Genomic DNA, 21,615 nt, shown 5'->3' with positions numbered 1-21,615 from the left:
ATGTGAAAATATACGAGTAAAATTAATGAAGTACGTAATCTACAATCAATTATGATAATAATATTGAATAACCATTTGTTTGAGAAGCTACATAGTTTGCTTCTCACATTTTCGGGAGAATAGCAATAAACTATATTTGAACCAGACGATTTTTTCGAATTTCTTTCACGCTAGTTATCATATAAATGTTCGTTTTCGATTTTTTATGTGTTTTAGGTTCATAGTTTCTCAAACAAACGGTTCAAATTTCGATGGTTCGTAATTAATCAACTGAATTTTTCGTTGGCTACAAATATGTTCTTTGTATCCTATGCAAAAAAAATAGTCGATCGTACACGAAATTTGTGTTTTCGAATAACTCGTCACTTTGGTATTGTCTCTCGAGTGTTGAGTAGTCAAAGAATAAGTAAACCAAAACTATTACGAGCACGTGTTTTTTTTAGTTTGCATTATATCTAATACCTGTAGATCCGTCACATCCTTCTGCGTGTGCCGAGCAACCGGGCCCTACTTCTCCTATACATACGTGTATGTGAGTGTATGTGTGTAAAAAAAACAATCAAAATAATTCCTTTTCAATAGATTTCACGACCACTGTTTTTATCGTTTTAAACTATTTGGTTGTGTTCATGTTTGCTCGTTGGTTTGTAACAAAATATTTGAAAAAATGTTCAACGTTAAAAAAAAAGATGATATCAAATGGATCAACATATGGGAATACAGTATTCTATCACAATAACTACAGACGTAATGAAGTTGGGAAGATAACAAAAAAATAGAGAAACCGGGAACAGTACACAGCAGAACCGAAATCGTAACTCATTCACACGGTGATTCATGAACATAAACTGCGGGCCAAATCCAAAACTAAAATGTATACAGAGCTGAGCTGAGCAACTTTCTAAACAGGGCATAACAGAAAAAACACACACACGCACGCATACGAAAACGGAACGCATTTTGCGGATGAGAATTGGTGAAACCGATAAACGGGGAATGACGAAAACCGAGACAAACACAGATTTTTTTTCCTACGGTACAATTATGGGTTTGTGGGTATGAGTGTATGTGCGCTATTGTAGAGTCAAACAATTTCAGTAAGTGACAGAATCGTGTTGCATACATTCAGGAGCTTTATTTTTTATTGCATTTTGACCAAAAAAGAACATGAACGTTTAAGTTTACGTTTACTCTATAGGGTTTTAACATTAACCGTACTATTAGAAGACAGAAATTTTTCGGGTCGCAGTCAAATAAGAAACAAGGTATTTCATTCATCGATGTCAGTATTTGTAATAAGTAAAATAATAAATTTCATCTAGACAGCTTTTGCTACGGATCTCAAGACGTAGTCACCCACCCTTTAACCTGTCCATAGGAAGCCTACGACTAGTAACTGTGGAGATGCATAGAACTTATGAAAAGCTGACTGCAGACTAATAAGAACTTCGACATGGTAGACATAGACGAAGCTTTTACAAAAACAAATCATTTCCTCTTTTCTCAATCTGAGCTGAAGAGCTTAAGGCATCTGGAAGGGAAATTCTTCCGAATTCCTTCCGCTCAACGTTAACGTTGATATTCATAGCAAGGGTACCCGACGACAACGACGAGGCAAACTAATTTAAAATTCAAAAGTAGGAAAAACGTTACCCAAAGCAACATATTTGTAGACTGCTGAGGATTTGCGGAATATATGTTTTTTTTTCCTAGCGAAGGAAGATTTTCTTGTTCTAGCTTTTGTTTGTGCCGCTCCTATCTATTGTAAATGGAGTCAGCTCGGAAGATGTATTGATAAATAACTATGGCTAAAAAAGAAAAGCCATTGCGACTTGAAGTACCTATATTTTCTCATGGCCTTAGCGGGGATTTTCATGTCTCCTTTCGGGAATTGTTGGGGAGAATGTGTGGTACTTCAACAAAGAGTAACGATACAAATATATATCCAATAGGGGACACAGCATAGATTTTATATTGAATATTTCGTTTTTACACAGGAGTCTGAATCGTCGTTAAAGTCTACTTTAATTCTAAATTTTAAACATTAGGATTTTAAAGCTTTGAGAGTTTTTTTTACTGAGCCAAATACTGGAATTCGTACAGCGGCAAAATTTCAACGCATCCCAATTATCTATTATAATATATAGCTCTTGCATCTCTGAGAAGGATTAATACCCAAGATAAAAAATTATGCGGACCCATGGGTGTTCTTAATTGAATTTATTTACAAGAAATGAACTGTTCACCAAATAGCAGTCTCCGGAAGGAACGATGCGATGCACAGCATTATAAGCATGAAAAATCCTCTCTGCTAAAGTGCAACCTTTTTTCCCTATGCCTTAGAGGGGTCCATTTTCGCTTGGGATAATTTAGGCGGATGGAAATTTTCCAATGAAAGGATTTATCTCTTCTTCGTTCCGGAAAAGCACAAAAGTAGTCCATCAGTATCTCGATTCTCCATCCTTTCAAGAGACTTAATTTGACGGAACGTCTCTTGAGAGTCTTGGAAACCGACCGGTAGTGCATCCAAAGTCGAGCCGAAAGGGACTGACCGGTTCAGTTGAAGTTCGAATCAATGCTCCGTCTCCGGATTATTATCGACTCGCATACCACTTCCTAATCACCAGTGTGGGTAGCTAAGCCGAAAAAGAAGCGAAACGGATTGGACGGAACTGCTCTTCCGTAGTCGGGTGAGGGGTCATCCACTTATTGCGCAAGGGATGTTTCCATAATTATGGCCTAATCATCTTTCACTCCAAATCTGTCATTTCCATGCTCCTCTATTATTTTCGTTAAACTTTTTGTATGAAAATTCCAAAAAATGCGTAATGAAATTTGCGAACGCTCCCCAATCTGTTCGTTTTCCGTACCGGAAGATGCCACGGCTGGGTGTTGTATTTCTCCGGTCGGGATATGAGAAAAAGGCATCTTTTTATGCCGATGCCGAGGGCGGAAAGTGGACCCGCCGATAAAGCTACCAGCCAGAGTAGGTTGGCAGACAAACACACGCCTTAGGAACATGGCAAGGTGGATCAACATATTCTTTATCTTGTGACAACTTAATGCCAAAGAAGTATCGTGCGGATGATTTTCTCCACGCGCAACGGTTTCTGCCTGCAGATATTGAGAAGGAAGTGATTCCCGTTTTGCCTGAAAGACGAGACTAGGAGAGAATTTTACACAACGCATCTCTTGCAAAGAAATTTTTTAGATTTATTTTGCACAACTTTAATTTTACATGATATTTCTTCCCACTTTTTGCATTACCCTCGCAATGAAAACTTGCGTTCTGGCAGAATCCTCAACAAATCTGCTAAATGACTAAATTCGTTTGTCCTACTGATTAGTGCATCTTGAACCACGGTCCCCGGATCGGTGTCATCACGGCTTCGCCGAAGAATTTATAACGGAACGACGGAAGCTGAGTGAAACTTTCTTCGTAAATCCCACAAAGCTCCGATGTCGAACTATAGTGCAGCACATTGCGACCCTCAATTGAATGTATGCAAAACTGATCGTCGATTCCTTTCGTCCTTCAATACTGCACCAATAGGATATATTTACTAGTGTGGCAGTGTCATTGTGTTCCTCTGTTCAGTGAATGTGCATGATGTTGACGGGTGGGTTGTGGTGGTGGATGCTATTTCATATGTGTAACACACAACATGGTTCAATATCATATGTCCTATACATCACGTTGATGGGATGGGGTGTGGCAAAAAAAAACAGAAGTTGACAATCGAGACAAGTCCTACCTTGTTCCTTGTGGGTCTTATCTGCCGACTGGCAGGCAATGCGCCACTCCTGAAGCTCAGGCGAAGGTATCAAACCGGCTGATCCTCCCGCTGCATCGTGTCGGGCTTGCCACCAGTGATGGTCGTCTTTGCTTATAATCTGCGGGTTGATATAAGAACAAAATTGAATATAATTGGTTAATGGTGCACTCATGAGATTGCTTTTCCAAACAATATTTTCTTGAGAAAATTATCTGCTGAAAAATAAATTTAAAAGAATTAAAAAAAAAAAGTGTACGCTTTCAAACAATCACAGGGTCAAATATAACACTTTTAGAAGATTATCCTCATTCATTCATATGCTCATTGCAATTTTTTGGTAACAGTCGGGGCAGAATTATTATAATTTTTTATTGAGTTTTCACATGAGACATGTTAGAATTTCTGCGGAAGAAATTCATTCGAATTTCCAGAGGAAATTCATTCGAATTTCCAGAGGAAATTCATTCGAATTTCCAGAGGAAATTCATTCGAATTTCCAGGGGAAATTCATTCGAATTTCCAGAGGAAATTCATTCGAATTTCCAGAGGAAATTCATTCGAATTTCCAGAGGAAATTCATTCGAATTTCCAGAGGAAATTCATTCGAATTTCCAGAGGAAATTCATTCGAATTTCCAGGGGAAATTCATTCGAATTTCCAGAGGAAATTCATTCGAATTTCCAGAGGAAATTCATTCGAATTTCCAGAGGAAATTCATTCGAATTTCCAGAGGAAATTCAATTTCCAGAGGAAATTCATTCAATTTCCAGAGGAAATTCATTCAATTTCCAGAGGAAATTCATTCAATTTCCAGAGGAAATTCATTCAATTTCCAGAGGAAATTCATTCAATTTCCAGAGGAAATTCATTCAATTTCAGAGGAAATTCATTCGAATTTCAGAGGAAATTCATTCGATTTCCAGAGGAAATTCATTCGAATTTCAGAGGAAATTCATTCAATTTCCAGAGGAAATTCATTCAATTTCAGAGGAAATTCATTCCAATTTCAGAGGAAATTCATTCGAATTTCAGAGGAAATTCATTCAATTTCCAGAGGAAATTCATTCGAATTTCCAGAGGAAATTCATTCGAATTCAGAGGAAATTCATTCAATTTCCAGAGGAAATTCATTCAATTTCCAGAGGAAATTCATTCAATTTCAGAGGAAATTCATTCGAATTTCAGAGGAAATTCATTCGATTTCCAGAGGAAATTCATTCGAATTTCCAGAGGAAATTCATTCGAATTTCCAGAGGAAATTCATTCGAATTTCCAGAGGAAATTCATTCGAATTTCCAGAGGAAATTCATTCGAATTCCAGAGGAAATTCATTCGAATTTCCAGAGGAAATTCATTCGAATTTCCAGAGGAAATTCATTCGAATTTCCAGAGGAAATTCATTCGAATTTCCAGAGGAAATTCATTCGAATTTCCAGAGGAAATTCATTCGAATTTCCAGAGGAAATTCATTCGAATTTCCAGAGGAAATTCATTCGAATTTCCAGAGGAAATTCATTCATATTTCCATAAGAAATTCATTCAAATTGTCATGAGAAGTTCATTCAAATTTTCAGAGGAAGTTCATTTGAATTTCCAAAATATAATTAAAATTTCCGGAATACCTTTATATGAATTTCCAAAGAAAATTCATCCAGATTTTCATCAGATCTTCCAAAGGTAGTTCATGCAGAGGAGTGCGTAGCTTGGTTATCTACATCAAAGAGGCGGACATTTATCTAATCCCATGTTACTGTCGGAGCTAATGGGAAAGTTATTACAAAGTTCAAGACTAGAATGGTCACTCCACACGCAGAAGCTTCCCCGAGTATCGTTGAAGGCGTTTGACAAATACGTTCTTCTTCTTCTTCTTCTCCTTCATTGGCATTACATCCCCCACTGGGACTTTGGCGCCTCGTAGTGTTCATTAGGCACTTCCACAGCTATTAACTGCTGTGGTAGAGTCGACTGTAACGTTCAATCATAAATTATGCGTAACACGGCTACGCAGTCGCATCTAATTGAAACGAGTTTTATTTATCGTCCGACGTTTCGACACGGGATTAGTGTCTTATCCCTGAAGAAGACACTAATCCCGAGTCGAAACGTCGGACGATAAATAAAACTCGTTTCAATTAGATGATACTGCGTAGCCGTGTTAGTCATAATTTATGTTATTAACTGCGAGGTTTCTAAGCCAAATTACCATTTCTGCATTCGTATATCATGAGGCTAACACGATGATACTTTTATGCCCAGGGAAGTCGAGACAATTTCCAATCCGAAAATTGTCTAGACCGGCAACGGGAAATCGAACCCAGCCATTCTCAGCATGGTCTTGCTTTATAGCCGCGCATCTTACCGCACGGCTAAGGAGGGCCCCAAAATACGTGACAAACACGTTACCATCTTTGGAGGTGGCGTAAAGGCAAAGCAGCCTACCAGTTGCGTGATGCTTCACAAGTACAACTGTAAGGCGGACGAAATGCTCCACAGTCTTGTTAATGATCATTTCGCTGTCGAATCCATTTTAGTGATACCTTTTTTATTCTTGAAGTCATCTGAAGATCAACGTGCTAGACTGAACAGTTGGAACAGTTTATAGGATCACACAAATGAGTACGCATTGTATAGTATGCGGTGGGTGGTTAGGAAAAGTATCTCTATGCTACTGACGGTACCAGATTTGCTGGTTCCACTGATGAGGGTCTTGTGTGGATTCCGTCAATGAGAGTACGTTACAGTAGGAGATGTTCGCCAAATGTTCTACCAAATTTTTGTAAAGCAAATCGATCGGCAATCTCTCATATTCCTGTTTCGATCGAATCCTGGATAAAAACCAACTTTTTACGTTATGGACGTTGTAATCTTCCGGGTGGTAATGCTGTCCATGCATTGCTCAACATGTGAAGTACACCAATTAATGCGAGGAGTATGAGAAGGTTTATCCAGAAGCAGCATCGGCGCTTATCAAATAGCTCATCAGATAGCCGTGATACAATAGAAGTGCGTATTGTAGAGGAGGTTCAATGGATTCCGAGCAGAGCTGGTTCCGACATTCGAAATAGACAATCTAACTCCGATAAAATTCTTCGACGTGTCGGGGTAGACGTCAATGAAGCAACGAAACACTTTTTAGTGGAGAAGTTAACTGTTGCAGAACGTGTCCTTGATATGTCTTGGGTTCCCAAGAACGATTTATCTGAATTCACTACACAGTTTCATGAAGATCTCAAGCCTTTACTATTCAGCCATGTAATTCCCTCCAAAAGACAAATTATGCGAGAAGTTGTGAGCCATTGCGATCTACTGAGGATCGTAGCCACCTACATAGTGCTTGGAAAAATATTAATCTAGGACGTGTGGAGATCTAGAAATCAATGGGACAATTCTATTACGGAATAAGCTGGCAGGGTTGTGCAAAAACTATTCAGTTAAAGATTAAATGGTGAAATGGACCATGCTTCAACCCAGAAAACTGATGGTTTTTAGCGAAGTCCTCACGTTGTTGGAAAGATTTTGGGAAAACCCTGAGCTATTTGTATCATTTCGTTCATTATTACCAAAATACTAAACACTACATAGAGTCAAGACGAAATGCAGAGAAATAAGTCTTGACCAGAATCTAGAAAATATGGCTTCCGTTGGTTGGATGTAACACTAAATATATAAATATGATTGAGCAAATACAAATACATACTAAAAAATATTATTTTACGCAGTAACTCAAGAATATTTGTTAAAATTTTACCATTTACTACAATTAGCCTAAATCGCATCCACTTACCTGTAGTATATCACCAACTCGGAAAGCTATCCCCGCTTGTGCGCACGGAATCAACTCGTCGTCCAACGGGTCGTAATCGAACTGAGCACGAACGAAAATCTGATCGACCAGGTGGTGTTGGAGGGTTACCGGGAAAAAGAATGATAAATCCGATTAATAGGGTGCCCTGACGCCACTGCTGATTAATGTGTGGCTGTTGCATTCAATGTTGGTGTTACTTTATTAAAATAAACGAACTTTTGCACGGAAATGAACCAATATCAGGAAAGATCTGTACAAATTCGCCCATGCAAATGACAGCATCCGAATTGCAAATGAAGATAACCTCGAATAAATATGGTGAAGCCGAAAAAAAAAATCAACATACTACGACAATAATGAAACATTCATATTCCCACTTAGTGATGTAAATGAGTTCGCAGTCGTGCCGGTTGGCACTGGCTGCGCGATGGCAGAGGAAGTTTTATTTTTTTTTCACCCCTGTTGATGGGTGATGGGAACATAAATTAACTTTTTCATGAATAAGCCAAATGATGCCCCAATTAGTTTTTCAACGTTCATACTTGGCTGAAATGGCAAAATCGTTCGTTCCGCAGAAGAGCATTAATTGCCACCGATAGTTAGTATTATTTTTTGAAAATATTTTTTTTATCAAAGGGACACCACAATTGGTAATGGTCAGAACCGAATGCACTTGATGAATTTTTTTTTATCCAGATTTATAAAGTGGTATTCAAATGTTGTGATGCATACTGCTCCGATTTCAATGCCAGTTGTTGTTCTCCCAGGCGGATTTGGTAGCAATTGAATGAGTTTACAACTTTACAATCGAATGGCTTAATCGAAAACATAAAAGTTAACCACCATGAAATCAACTGAACGCCTCCAGTAATAATTGCAATTAATTTAGATGCATATCGTATGAGCGCATTCCACCAGTAATTACAACAAAAGATTAATTGGAACCTAATTTAGATAAACGACGGATAACTGAATCAAATGATATGAGAAAATTATGAATCGGCATGCATGTGTTATAGAGCTTAATTCACTTTTGCTCTTTCAAAAGAATACTTACTAAAACAGGCGCTGGTCTTATCCTGAATAGCTGCATAGTTTGGATTGGAGAGTCGAAATTGTGAAAAGCATTAGTTTGAGCTACCTGTTTGTAAATATCGTTAGGGTCTATTGATAAATTTGATAATTTTGAATACCGTTGAATGTATCAATTAACAATTTTATTACGTATATTTATTCCTCTAGGATTTTTTCGGATTGTTTTCCAGGATTTTCTACGGATGTTTCTCCTGAACTTTCTTTAAGAGTTCATCCAGAAATTCTTCCCGAAAATCAGCCAAAAATTCCTCCCGAGGGTCATCAAGAAATTCCTCCGAAAATTCCCGAAGAATTCCTTTGTTTTTACTTCTATGGCTCTACATTCCAACTGAAAGAAAATTTACGTTTAGCGTAACGAAAATTTATCCAGAAAATCGTCCAAAAATTCTTTTGAAATTCACTTAGGAGCATTGAGGCCGTTCAAAAATTACGTTCACATATTTTGTAATTGAGGATATAATCGGTATACAAAAAAATAGCGTTACAGAGGAGGTGGGAGAGTCTTATAATCTTGAGATGTAGAATTTGAAACACCCCTTTTATGAAAATTGCTCTAGGAATTCAAAGGCAACTCTTCTCTGAGAATTCCATGAAAAATATCTTCAAGAATTCCCTCCATAGATTACTTCATTCTTTCGGAAACTTCTACTGGAATTTCTTCTGAAAGTTGCTAGGAAATGTTCTGGAAATCTATATGTACAGGAAATCCGCAAAATAAAACCCACAATAGTTGGCCCGAAATTAAATTTTTCCTTGAATCCCTCCAGAATTTTTTTTTCGGAAATTTCTTCCAATATTTTCCCGGAAATTCCTGCAGGAACGCAATTGCAAATTCCTCCAGAAATTATTTCGGAATTTTTTTCAGTAATTTCTTTGAATATTCCGCGAGCACTGGTTTAAAAAAAACAAAAGTTTTCAAAAACTTCTCCTGGAATTCCTTCATGATTTTTCTGTCGAAATTCCCCTAGGAACTCTTTCGGAGTTACCCCAGGAATTCTTCCATGAATATCCCAACATTTCTTCTAAAAAGTTTTCCAACATTTCATCCTGAATTTAAGAAAAAAAATACAGGTTGAATACCAGAAATTCTTCCAATATGACTTTTTTCGGATTGTTCACCACGATTTTCAAGCAGTTCCATAGATACCAAGCGGTACCAGAGTCAAAACCGGGTTTTACTGCTGACCAGAATTTTTCCGATTTTTTTTAAGAATTCCGAAATTTTTCTTTGTAAATATCCTTCAAGGTTTTCTAAAAAAATCAAGAATATTGCCAGCACTCATTCGAAAATTATTTCAGGAGTCCCTTCAGATACTATCGGAAATTCCGTTCTCCAACAATTCGTTTGAATGATTTCCTTAAGTGATTTCCGACATTCTTGAATTTCTTCAAGAATCTTTGTACATTCCTCCAAGAACTCATCTTTCATTTCATCAATGGATTTCCCCGGAAAATCCTCCTAAAATAACATCGGAGATATATCCAGAAATTTCTTTGGAAAATCAAAGATGGAGTTCCAAGAAAATTTCTAAAACTTCTTCGGAAAATACTTCACGAAATCTCTTAGGATTTTCTTCAGAAATTCTTTTGGACAATCCTTAGGAAATTTTTTCAAGAATTCCTTTAAAATTTCTGCGGAAGTACATATGAAAAACCCTTCGGATATTTCTCTAGGAATATCTACAGAAATTGTTTTAAAAATTACTTTAAAACTTACTTTACGAGAAATCCTTCGAAAATTTCTTGAGCAATTTCCCAAGTAACAATTAAGGTTGTATCAGAGTTTTATAGCGTTCTTCAAAACCTAATCTCAAAACCTTCCATGCAGTCCTCGCAGTTTCCACAACATCCTGTAGATTTCTATAAAACCATGTTACAGCCAGTTGGCCCAGTTTTATTGCAATCAATAAAACCTAATATGCGTTCCAGTTCAGAACCAACGGTTTTATAATATACTTCAAGTCTCACATAAAACATGCAACATAAAACCTCCTCTAGACTTGGTGGTTTTGAGAACCACTATATAACCATGATACAACCACTTCATGACTATGATACAACAACAAATAAGCCGATAATGAAACAGTTGTCAACTCTCAGGTTGATTATTTGTTTATTGTTTGTACTCGGAAAAAATTTCCTTTTCTCCTGCAATACATGGATTACATGTCAACAACAAAAATAAAAGAATTATTATCAGCCAGTTCAATAAAAGTTCATATCTGGCTTTGAGTGTTCTATGCATGTTTGAAGGCATGCCAGGGATTTTTCATGGTGAAACTATGATAAATAATTAGTATTTTAACAATGCGCTTCGTTAATTTGTTATTATTTAGAATTTTTCAAGTTTAATTAATTGCCTTAGTTAATTATTTTAAAAATAATTTCAATGAAAAACCACTTTGGTTGATCAAATAATCAAAGCATTGTTCCTAAAACATATTAGGATGTCCATTTTTACCATTTAAAAGGTGAAATAGAAATTTGCATGATATTTCGATTATGAAATTCATTATTTTTTTTCATATCGGCGACATTTTTTCGAATAAAACTTTGATTGCATAAAAAATGCCTCTATATAACCATCACTCCTGAACTGGTCCTATCTGGGCATTTCGAACACCTAGAGGTTTTATCTTGGCCTTTTTCAAGACCGTGGTACGACTAGCAAGTTTTATCTTGGTCAAACTTAAAGCTTGGTAGTTTTATATATAATGACAACATGACAATGTAGACAGATATAAAAAAATCATAAACAAACTTTTTCTGCCCTCGGCATCGAATGCAAGTACTTTTAAAAATAAGTATTTCAATTAAAAAGCATATAGTGGCAATTGTTAAATGGTATATTTTGTACCTTAAAAGTGTTTTACTCGTGTTAAATTGGCAAAGCATGTTTGGATTAAATACATATTTTCATACCCCTCATGAGCAAATGCTGTTTGAGCAGTTTTTTCAACGACTTAAATATATAAGGGAACTGCTCCTGGATTTCAACTCATGGCTCCGATGTTCATCCCATTGAAAGCAGAGCAATGGAAAGGTATTTGCTAATGTTTTTTTTTCATTTTCGACTGAAAGCAAAATGAAAAAACTTCCGTGGGTCTAACAATTTGTGCTGAAAATTTATTTTCTATCCATAGTAGTAGTTTCAAGCTTCGTATTCCTATGCAGGTCTTCTTCAGGAGTAAAGGTTATATGTGGGTTTTATACAGGACTCTACGAAGCTTGGCAGTTTTTATAAGTCTTGATCAAAACCAACATATAACTTAACTGCTGGCTTTATGTCAGTTCCATTTTTTAGCTCTGAGGAGGAACACAGGAGCAATATAAAACCTAAAGAGCTGTGGTTTTATATTGGAATTCAAAACGTAGTTCTCAAGTACTCTTGCGGATCTAATTAAATGACAACTGAATAAAACCAAAATAAAACTTTAAGCATTTCTACATGCCGTAATAAAACCTCTATAAAACTAGCATAAATCTTCGAAGCATTGAGATTGTTACTTGGGTTGTTTAGAAATTCCTTTAGGATTTGTTCGAAAATTGATTTAGGAATTTCTTTGCAATAGGTATGTTTTAGGAATTCCTTTAGAAATTCTTTTGAGAACTCCTCCTGGATTTAATTCCAGGAATAATTAAGAAAATTACGCCAGGAATTCTTTTTGACATTCGTCCAGGAATTCCTTCTGAAAATTCGCTGGAAAGGCCTTTGTAAACTTCTCTGGAAATTCCTTAGAAACTTCCTCCAGGAAATCCTTCGGAAATTCTTCTAGTGAAACCACACGGAATTTCTTCCAAAATTCTTTTAGTACTTCCTAAAATTCCTTTAGTATTTCCTATTTAATTCTTCAATTATTTTCTGAAAAATTCTTACAACAAAATTTCCGAAATAATTACTGCTGGAATTTGGAAGAAATTCCGTGTTGCTTCACTAAAAGAATTTCCGAAGGACTTCCTGGAGGAAGTTTCTAAGGAATTTCAGGAGAAATTTACAAAGGCCTTTCCAGAGAATTGTCAGAAGGAATTCATGGACGAATGTCAAAAGGAATTCCTGAAGTAATTTTCCTTATTTTCAGATAAAATATCTGAAATAGTTTTTATAATAATTTCCGAATTATTCTTAAAAGAATTTCTAAAGGAATTTCTGAAGTGATTTCCGAAAATATTTTAAATGAATATCCGGAGGAATTCCCAAAAACAAATCGAAAGAGTTCCTGGATGATCTTCTAACGAAATTCCGAATTACTGGACGAAATTCTTTGAGTAATTCCTGAAATAATTGGTGAAGGCATTTCTTAAAAAAGTTCGAGGGAATTTCTAAATCAATTTTAGAAGGTTTCCCGTAGATATTGCCGCAGAATTTCCCGTACGAGAAACCAACCAAGAAATTCTTTAAATAATTCGTTATTTTGGTTATTTTGAAGAAGTTCTCAAGACGCGAGTATTTCTCAAGGATTTTTTTAAGGTTTTCTTATAGAAATTTTTGAAATAATATCTTGATGCATTTCCAAAAGAATGTGTGGATCCATTTCCTAAGTAATTTCCTGATACTTTGTCAAAAGAATCACTGCAGGAAACTCTGAAGCAATTCTTGGAGGAATGTACAGAGAAATTCTAGAATTTCGGAGATTTCTTAAGAAATTCATGGACCCGAAGGAATGGAACATCTGGAAGAATTTCTGATTTTTTGAAAATTTGCTTAAGCAGTTCCTGAAAAAAATTCCGGAGGAGTTTCCAAAAACATTTTTAAACTTATTTGCGGAGGATTTTTGAAGAAATTCCTTGAGGAATTTAGTAATGAATCACTGGAGGAATTTTCGATGTATTACTTAGAGAAATTTACGATGGAATTCCTGGATCTTTTGAAGGTATGTCTCAAAGAACTTTTGGATGCCTACCTGAATTATTTCCTGGGGGTATTTTATACGAAAAAATGTGTGGAGGACTTTTCGAACGAACTTTTGGATTAGTTCATGAAATATCACCTGGAGAAATTTACGGAGATTTACGGAAGCCCTGAAGATGGATCGATTGCAATCCCTATATTTTTGGGTTTTAATTCCAAATTCAAAACAGTGTTTTATCTTACTACTGTCCGGATTTTCTAAGGAATTCCCGAATAAATTTCTAGAAGAACTCCCTAAGGAATTCCTTCAGAAATGCCGGAAGAAATTCTGGCAGGAGTTTCTGAAGTAATTTTCGAATGAATTCCTGTAGAAATCTAAAAATTTATATGGAAATTCCAATAGGTTTCTGCTTGAAAATTCCATTTGATTTTTTTCGTGGATTCCTGTAACAGTTATTCAGGAAATTTATTGAACAATTCCTTTAAAAACTGGTTGAGATTTTTTTTTTCGAAAACCTAATGTTCTTTGGAAATTACTTCAAGATTTTTTTCGGAAATACCTCCTGAAATACATTTTGAAATTCCTTCAAAAATTTCTTCTAAAATTTCTCTAAAAAATCGTCCAGATATTCTTTTGAGAACTCCTACAGGAATAATTTATAAAATTTCCCCAGGAGCGCATTTGAATACTCCTCCAGACATTCTTTCGTAAAACCTCCCAAAAAGCCTCTGTAAATTTCTTTAGAAATTCCTTTAGTTAAACAATGTAATATTACTGTATGAGTTATTCCGGAAATTTTGTTGAAAAAGTTAAGGTACCCCGGGGCAAGTGGGACCTAAAAAAACGTTAGTTTAGCAAAATTGTTAACGCATACTTAGAAAACAGGGTATTTCAGGACATTAACCACGGATACATCATTATATGCTTCCGTTGTTGAAGTGTAGACGTGTTGTAAGCCATTTATTCAGTTACAAACAATATTGGTAGTGAAAGAAATAAATTTAGCTGTGGGGCCCACTTACCCCTTAAAACGGGGCAAGTGGGACCTATTCTGCTCTATATTTCCGAACGAAACTAATTTGAAGAATGTAGATATAATGTTCATGTCATTCCTGAGTCGTAGTGTTGCAGATCAAGGATGGAGGTTTATTGCTTGTTAGACTTTTGTTTTTGCAACAAGAAAGGGATTACAATTAGCAGATATAAAAACAAGACAACAGCCGGTTTACTGTTTAATTGCGGCTGTTGCCTGGCTTTCCATTAGCTTCCTTTCTTACCAAATGTGTTAGATGGGAAGGATAAGCACATCTTTGTTCACTTTCCGAATGAATGTTTCTCTGTATAGAACACAAATTATTAAATAAATCAGAACTTCAAAAGGTAAGTTTTTATTCAGGCGATGTGCAGTGTTGTAAAATTAGAACGAAATGGTCAATTCATGTGTTGAGCACTTTATTTATCTGAAAACCTGTAAATCTGATACGAAGTTAGAAAATAACAAAACAGCAGACCAAACCTGTTGATCTATTGTAGAATAAATAGTCTATTTATAATCTGATGCACTGTAAACTGAAATTTTTGCATAGTTAAAACCATTGCTCTTTTCCATGCGGGAGATAAGTTTCAGAAAATAAAATTTGCATTTGGTAAATCAATTGTATATTACTTCTTAACATCGAAACCAACGATATCAACTGCATTTGATTCAGTCCATATGATATATGAGTGTCGATGTTATTTTTCACTAGATAACAATCTAAAAACAGGTAAAATGGCTCAATCGAAAATGTTGTTCAAATATGTCCCACTTGCCCCATGTATGTTAAAACTTAAAGGCAAGTGATAATTGCAGATTTTGGCTTAAATCAAAACTTTTAAATAATTTACAATGTCACAAAATTATTTAATTGCTCAAAATATTCACTTTCTACATCAATGATGAATTTAGAAACGAATGTTTTGTTGGAAATCAATCAAATTAAAATAAAGGTAATAGCTTTTCGCGGTAGTTTGAAGTTATGATTGAGCAATACCATTAGTATGGTGCCGCAAATGGTTTTGATTCCAAATATTTTTGTGTCAGGTGAATTCGTTGATAGTTCTGCTTAATCTTTCTAGAACATTGTTACCATTAAAAACGTTCACCGAGTAATCGGCAGCCATAGTACCCACTTACCCCGTATTTTCACTTGCCCCGGGGTACCTTATTACGAAATTTTGTTTAAAATATGATAAAGGAAATCCTAAAAGAATTTCCAAAAGAGTTTCTAAAGGAAATTTGAAAAGATTTCCTTAACGAATTTTGAAAGAAATTTTTAAAGATGTCTGGAAGGAAGTCTCAAAAGGATTTCTAAATTAAATTTCCGAAAGATTCCTTAAAGAAATTTTGAAGGATTTTCTGAAGCGATTCCCGAAAGAATGCTCAAAGGGAATTCCGAAGAAATTTCAAAAGGAATCTACGGAAGGTCTAAAGTTTTTCCTGGAAGAGTTACCAAAAATATCCGCATCAGTGAAGGAATTCTTATAAGAATTTGCGAAAGAATTGCTGGAGATCTGAAGAAATTCTTGAGGGAAATTTAAAAGCAATTCTTCCTAGAGTTTCCGAACGGATTTCTTAAGAAAGTATTGGCAGAATGCTTAAAACATATTTCGAAAATAATTAGCAAAGGAATTTCGCAATGACTTACGAAATTTTCTTATAAGGCCGTTACAAATATTTAATCAACTTTTTGTCCTACTGGTCTCCGAAAGGTCAAGAAGGAATAATGAAAAATAAATATTAAAATTAAAAAATCAAAAAACTCCTCGGATTTCAGTACATTCAAAGTTAATTGCCTATATGCCGGGTATTAAGCCACCCGGAGTGGAAATTAATTACTATGTCTGAAACTTGATTATGCATATGAACAACATGTGATAGATTTAGTTCGGAAAAGGTATTGGAGGGTAACCGCCCCTTCGGTGGGGTTTGATCCCACGACCCCAGTTCGCATGACAGGTGCTTTCCCTACTAAGCTACGAAGGACCTCCGTCGTCCACCGCAGCTTAGCGGGTACTGATGAAACCAAATTCCCAGCACCAGGTACCAGCCGATCTGGGGTCGTGGGATCAAACCCCACCGAAGGGGCGGTTACCCTCCAATACCTTTTCCGAACTAAATCTATCACATGTTGTTCATATGCATAATCAAGTTTCAGACATAGTAATCCTCGGATTTGTTAAAGAATGTTTTGAAAATCCTCAAAATTATCCGAATTTTATCTTGTTGCCCCTTCAAAACATTATTTTTTGGCAAAAAAAATCCGAGGGGGCGGGGGAGACAAAATAGATTTACAATATTTGTATCGGCCTAATTTCAATCTATGAATTTTCGATCGAGGATCTGATCCGAAAAGTGTCGGAGCTGACGAAAACCATCAGCAAGCTGCAAAGAAATTTCGAAGTTAAGGACAAAGTTATCGAGAAGCTGCGTGCCATTATCCAAAGCAATGACAAGAAGGACACCAAGAAGATCGAGCAAACCAGCAAAGCAAATACGAGCAAGGTGGACGCAACAAGTATTCGAAATCCCTTCGACAATTTCAGTGACAGCGAAGAAATGGTCGTTACACCAACGCAAATCCCCAAGCGTGATCGCGCTCCAAGAGACTGCAGCGAGAGTGGCGATTCCTCAACTGCAGCCTCACGGACGAAGCGTGTGACTGGTAGAACTGCCAAGTAAGTAGTTTTATAGGCTCTGTTGCCTCTATTAGATCCGACAACTCAAATAGCCGACCAGTATGACGAGCTACACAGAAAAAAATAATGAAAAGTAATCAGCGCGTAAATAATAAAGACGTGGAAAATTGCACTATTCTGTGCGCACATGGATCTTTCCCAACAAGTTCGCCCTAAATGTATGCAATTTACATAGCATTATGACACTTATTCGTATAAAAACTGACATAATGCAATACAAATTGCATTCATTCAGGTGATAATATCGTTTAAATTTACGCTCTTTTTGGCATTCCCTTTATGTGCATTATACATTCGCGTAAATTTCAACAACTTTTCCTATCTGTGTAGGAATCCTGCAGGAAACTCCTCCCACGGAAATCCCTGTTGTTGCCTACTTCCCCATCGCCGCGGTAAAGATAGGATGGCTACTGCCGGTAACCATCGTATCGATGTACTTCCTCAGCGGCCAGCTCTCAAACCTCAGAAATTGACTGGTGAGTATTTTTGGAAACCTCCCTACTTCCGCGATCATCATAGGAGACATAAACGGCTTCCACCAGTCCTGGAGCAGCCGTACAAACAACGCTAGAGGTAAATTAATAATTTTAAACGATGGCACTCCTACCTTCTGTCGAGGGTCACGGAGTCTGCTGTCGTTATCTCCATTACATCGAGCGGCATAGTTGGTAGGCTGCTCTGGTCCGCCGACAGGGACCCCCCTGGGGCAGTTTTCAGCGAGACATCGAACGCGAGCTGCCATTATCGAAATTTCCGACGCCATCCTCCATGTGGCAGAAAGCACCATTCCCAGAACCATTTACAACCCGGGACGCAAAGCGGTTCATTGGTGGAGTGATAACACAAAAAAGCGGTAAAAGCCCGGTGCAAGGCCCGCCGAGCGCTAAAGAAAACCAAAACACGACTCCCACTCCCCTCGACGAAATCCGCTCCAGTTATCAAACCGCCCAGAAACTACTGTCGCCGGACCCTGCCCGATGCCGTGGATAAGGCTTGGGACGACTCCATCGACGGGATAAACCTGACCAATCGTCAACTGAACTCTGGAGGCGGATAAACTGTTTCCAAGGCACTCTTCCACACATCCGGCCGATCTTTTCCACCGAAATCATCCTATCTGGAGTATCCCGAAACCTTTCGTAAGAAATACCCAGCTCCCGCAGCGGAAATTTCTACCTTCCAAGTACCACCAGACGACGGAAATAACATGAATCACCCCTTTTCCAAGGCGGAGCTAGACTTCGTGCTTCAAAGAGGCCAAGGTAAGTATGTCGGTCCAGACTGCGCCGGGTATGTATAGAAACTGGCCCCCAAGCGTCAAGGATGCCTTCTTGAAGGCAATTAACAAAGAGTGGACCAGCGGCACATTCCTTGCGGAGTGCCAATACCAAAAAGTCAAGACCCACCGAACGAGGCGGGAAGCTACCGTATGGAGCGTATGGTAAACCGACGCCTAACTCACTTCCTCGAGACCACAGGCAAGCTAGACCACCGGCAATATGCTTTCCGCCCCGGCCGCGGTACCCGAGCCTATGTTGCCTCCCTCGGCCTGATCTTGGAAGAAGCGAAGGCCCAAGACAAGCACGCCGAGCTCGTATCCTTGGACATCTCTCGTGCATACAACCGTGAATGAGCCTCCGGCGTCTTCAGGAAGCTGGCACTCTGGGGTATATCCGGTAATTTCCTTATGTTCATTAAGAACTTCCTACTCGACCGCTCCTTCCGAGTACTACTCGGAAATAAAACATTGAAAACCGTGAAAGAGTACCCCAGGGCTCAAAAATTGCGGTCATATTATTCCTGGTCGCGATGGAGGAGGTATTCAGGGACCTTCCCAAAGACATACACATCATTGTATATGCTGACCTCATCCTCGTCATCGCCGTCGGCAAACATCCCAAGATAATCCGGAGAAAAGCCCAAGTCGCCGTCAATAAAATCACTAAATGGTGTCAATCAGTGGGTTTCATGATGCTCGCTGGTAAGTGCGTGAAGACCTACATCTGCCAGAATAACCACCGGCCCCCGGCCAGCCTATAACCATCCCCACCAAGAACTCCATGAATATCCTGGGAATCATTGTGGATCGTCGTCTGACCTTTACTGAACACTGCAAAAACCCAGGAATCATGTAAGGTAAAGGGTCGTACACATATTACGTAAGCATTTTTTCTGGATTTTTCGATCCCCCCACCCCCCATGTAAGATTTTTTTCATACAAATGATTTTTTATTTATATGGTGCGTAAGAAAACGACAGACCCCCCCCTCCCTCCATAGGTGCTTACGTAATATATGTATGGCCCCTAAGGTACAATATGATAGCTAATTTCCAGGAAAATAACCCGAAGCGACTGTGCTCTGCGCCTCCGGGTTGCAGATGCGGTTATTGCAAGTCACCTATTGTACGGACTCGAGCTCACATTAATCAACCTGCCCGAAGTCACACGTTCCCTAGCCCAGGTCCACAACCGAGCAGTTTGACTGGTCTCGGGCTACCTACCATCGAAACCTGCGGACACTGCGTTCACCGAAGCCGGCGTAGTACCTTTCCGCAGCCGCGAGCAAGTGGTGCTGTCCCGGTCCTAACCCATGACTCATAAATTTGGAAGGAATATTTTGAGGAATATCCAATAGAATCCTGCTATTTATTGTCAAAATTCATTTTTTCTCAATACGGAAAAACGATTCAAAATATCCTCGAAAATTCCTTCATAAATTTTTCTAGAATTTCCTTCGAAAATTCTTTTACAAGTTCTTCCTTCGGAAAACCTTTTGCGTGACTTCCTTTCAAAAATTTCTTTATCCTTTAAAAATTCCCTTGAGAATTCCTGCGGAAATTGAATTAGGAATCCTTTCATTTTTTTCAAGGAATTGCATCAGAAAATATTTCATTATATGGTCGGGGTTCAGCCAAACCGCACCAAGCGGCTTTTTAACGGACTTGTGATATTTTGTTCGTACAGAGACAATAGAAATCGTTTCATATCAATTCAAGCATGCATTTGCACTATGATATCCTCTGTAATGGAGTTGAGGGATATCCGACACGATTTGCGATCAATTGAATCTGCTAAACGAAAGTTTGGGCAGGAAAATGGGTAATTTTTCGGTGGCGCTTGGTGTGATTTGGTTGAACCCCGACCATATATAATGTCAAACAAATTCTCTACTAATTCCTCAGGAAATCCCTTCCATAACTATAGGAACAAATTCTTGGAATTCTTTCGAAGCTTAACTTAGGATATTTATTCAGAGCTTCATCCAGGAATTCTTCATTTAGGAATACCTTCGGACATTCCATCAAAAATGAGAAACGGCAGAATGGAACGATACAAAAGGCAGAAACACGAAAGGCGAAATCAAAAAAGGCAGAATAACGAAAGGCAGAATTGCATTCGGCTGTTTAAACTTAGGCGGACATTTTAAACCAACGGATCAAACGGCATGATTCTCTTTTCGCTATAAAAAGATATACTTTGGCAATTGATGGGCCAGATGCATGTTTTCTTGTTTTTTAGTGGGGAGATCCTTCGTAGCTCAGCGATTAGGAATATGGCTTCGTACGAAGCATACCATGCTGAGGTGAAGGTGACTGTTATAGAATCTCTGTACGGTCTGAGAAGTTTTTCCGAAGCATGGAAATCGTAGACTTAATAACTCTAGATGTGCTTAATAGATACCAAGCTAAGAAGCTGTTAGTGTTTCAGTTGTGAGATGAGATTTCAATAGATAGAAAAGGGGTACACCGTTTGGCATACAGCCATTTGGCATAAAGCCGCTTGGCATAATGGTCACTTGGCATAATAGTCGTTTGGCATGATGCAATGAAAAGGAACCTATTTTCCATAATGATATTCTTTACCCAAATTACTAGAAGCTGGACTTCAACATAGACTTCTTGATATTTAAAATAAAGAAGGCAAGATGCATGCTTGCAAAGAAGGCATCATCAACTCTGTTGAGCTTTCATCCAGAGCAATCGCCTATATTTAAAGAAGGAATGATCTCCCTTTTTGCATTGCACCGTGCAAATGCGTGCTTTAAAAGAAAGGCCACGCGTTCGCCTTATCTCGACAGTTTGATTTGAAATTACGAACGAAAATTCAATAAAATTGAATTTCTTTTACTTTCACTTTTTGGGGAATAATAGGTGCTGGGGAATGGTCTCCTAGAAATTATTAAATATATTCTGGGAAAAAGATTCAAATGGTATACGATTTTCGACGAACAGTTTTCTGAGGAAAAGAACCTAAATCGTTGATAAGAATATCAATTATTAAAGTGTAGCCATTTAAACTGAAAGAATAGCCTATGTGCAAATGAAGAAAAAAATCATATTGGAATTGTAA

The 21,615-nt window shown here is 37.7% G+C and overlaps 1 protein-coding gene across 8 annotated transcripts in view; it reads right to left on the bottom strand.

Annotated features, from left to right (window-relative positions):
• The window catches only part of LOC134224461 (peripheral plasma membrane protein CASK), a 456,884-nt gene that overhangs the window by 35,393 nt on the left and 399,876 nt on the right, over window positions 1–21,615 (bottom strand). For 3 of the 8 annotated variants that reach the window (XM_062703820.1, XM_062703842.1, XM_062703835.1), the window contains 4 exons: window positions 8,639–8,668; window positions 7,561–7,668; window positions 3,756–3,894; window positions 463–516 (listed from right to left, as the gene is read on the bottom strand). In XM_062703820.1, coding sequence (XP_062559804.1) covers window positions 463–516; window positions 3,756–3,894; window positions 7,561–7,668; window positions 8,639–8,668 — 331 coding nt within the window. The remainder of the gene's footprint in view (window positions 1–462; window positions 517–3,755; window positions 3,895–7,560; window positions 7,669–8,638; window positions 8,669–21,615) is intronic. The other 5 variants (XM_062703827.1, XM_062703854.1, XM_062703863.1 and 2 more) reach the window with 5 other exon arrangements.

This window comes from Armigeres subalbatus, chromosome 1, assembly GCF_024139115.2.
Source record: "Armigeres subalbatus isolate Guangzhou_Male chromosome 1, GZ_Asu_2, whole genome shotgun sequence".
Taxonomy (NCBI): domain Eukaryota; kingdom Metazoa; phylum Arthropoda; class Insecta; order Diptera; family Culicidae; genus Armigeres; species Armigeres subalbatus.
Note: the sequence above shows the minus strand (reverse complement) of the source record. Positions and strands in the feature narration are given on the sequence as shown.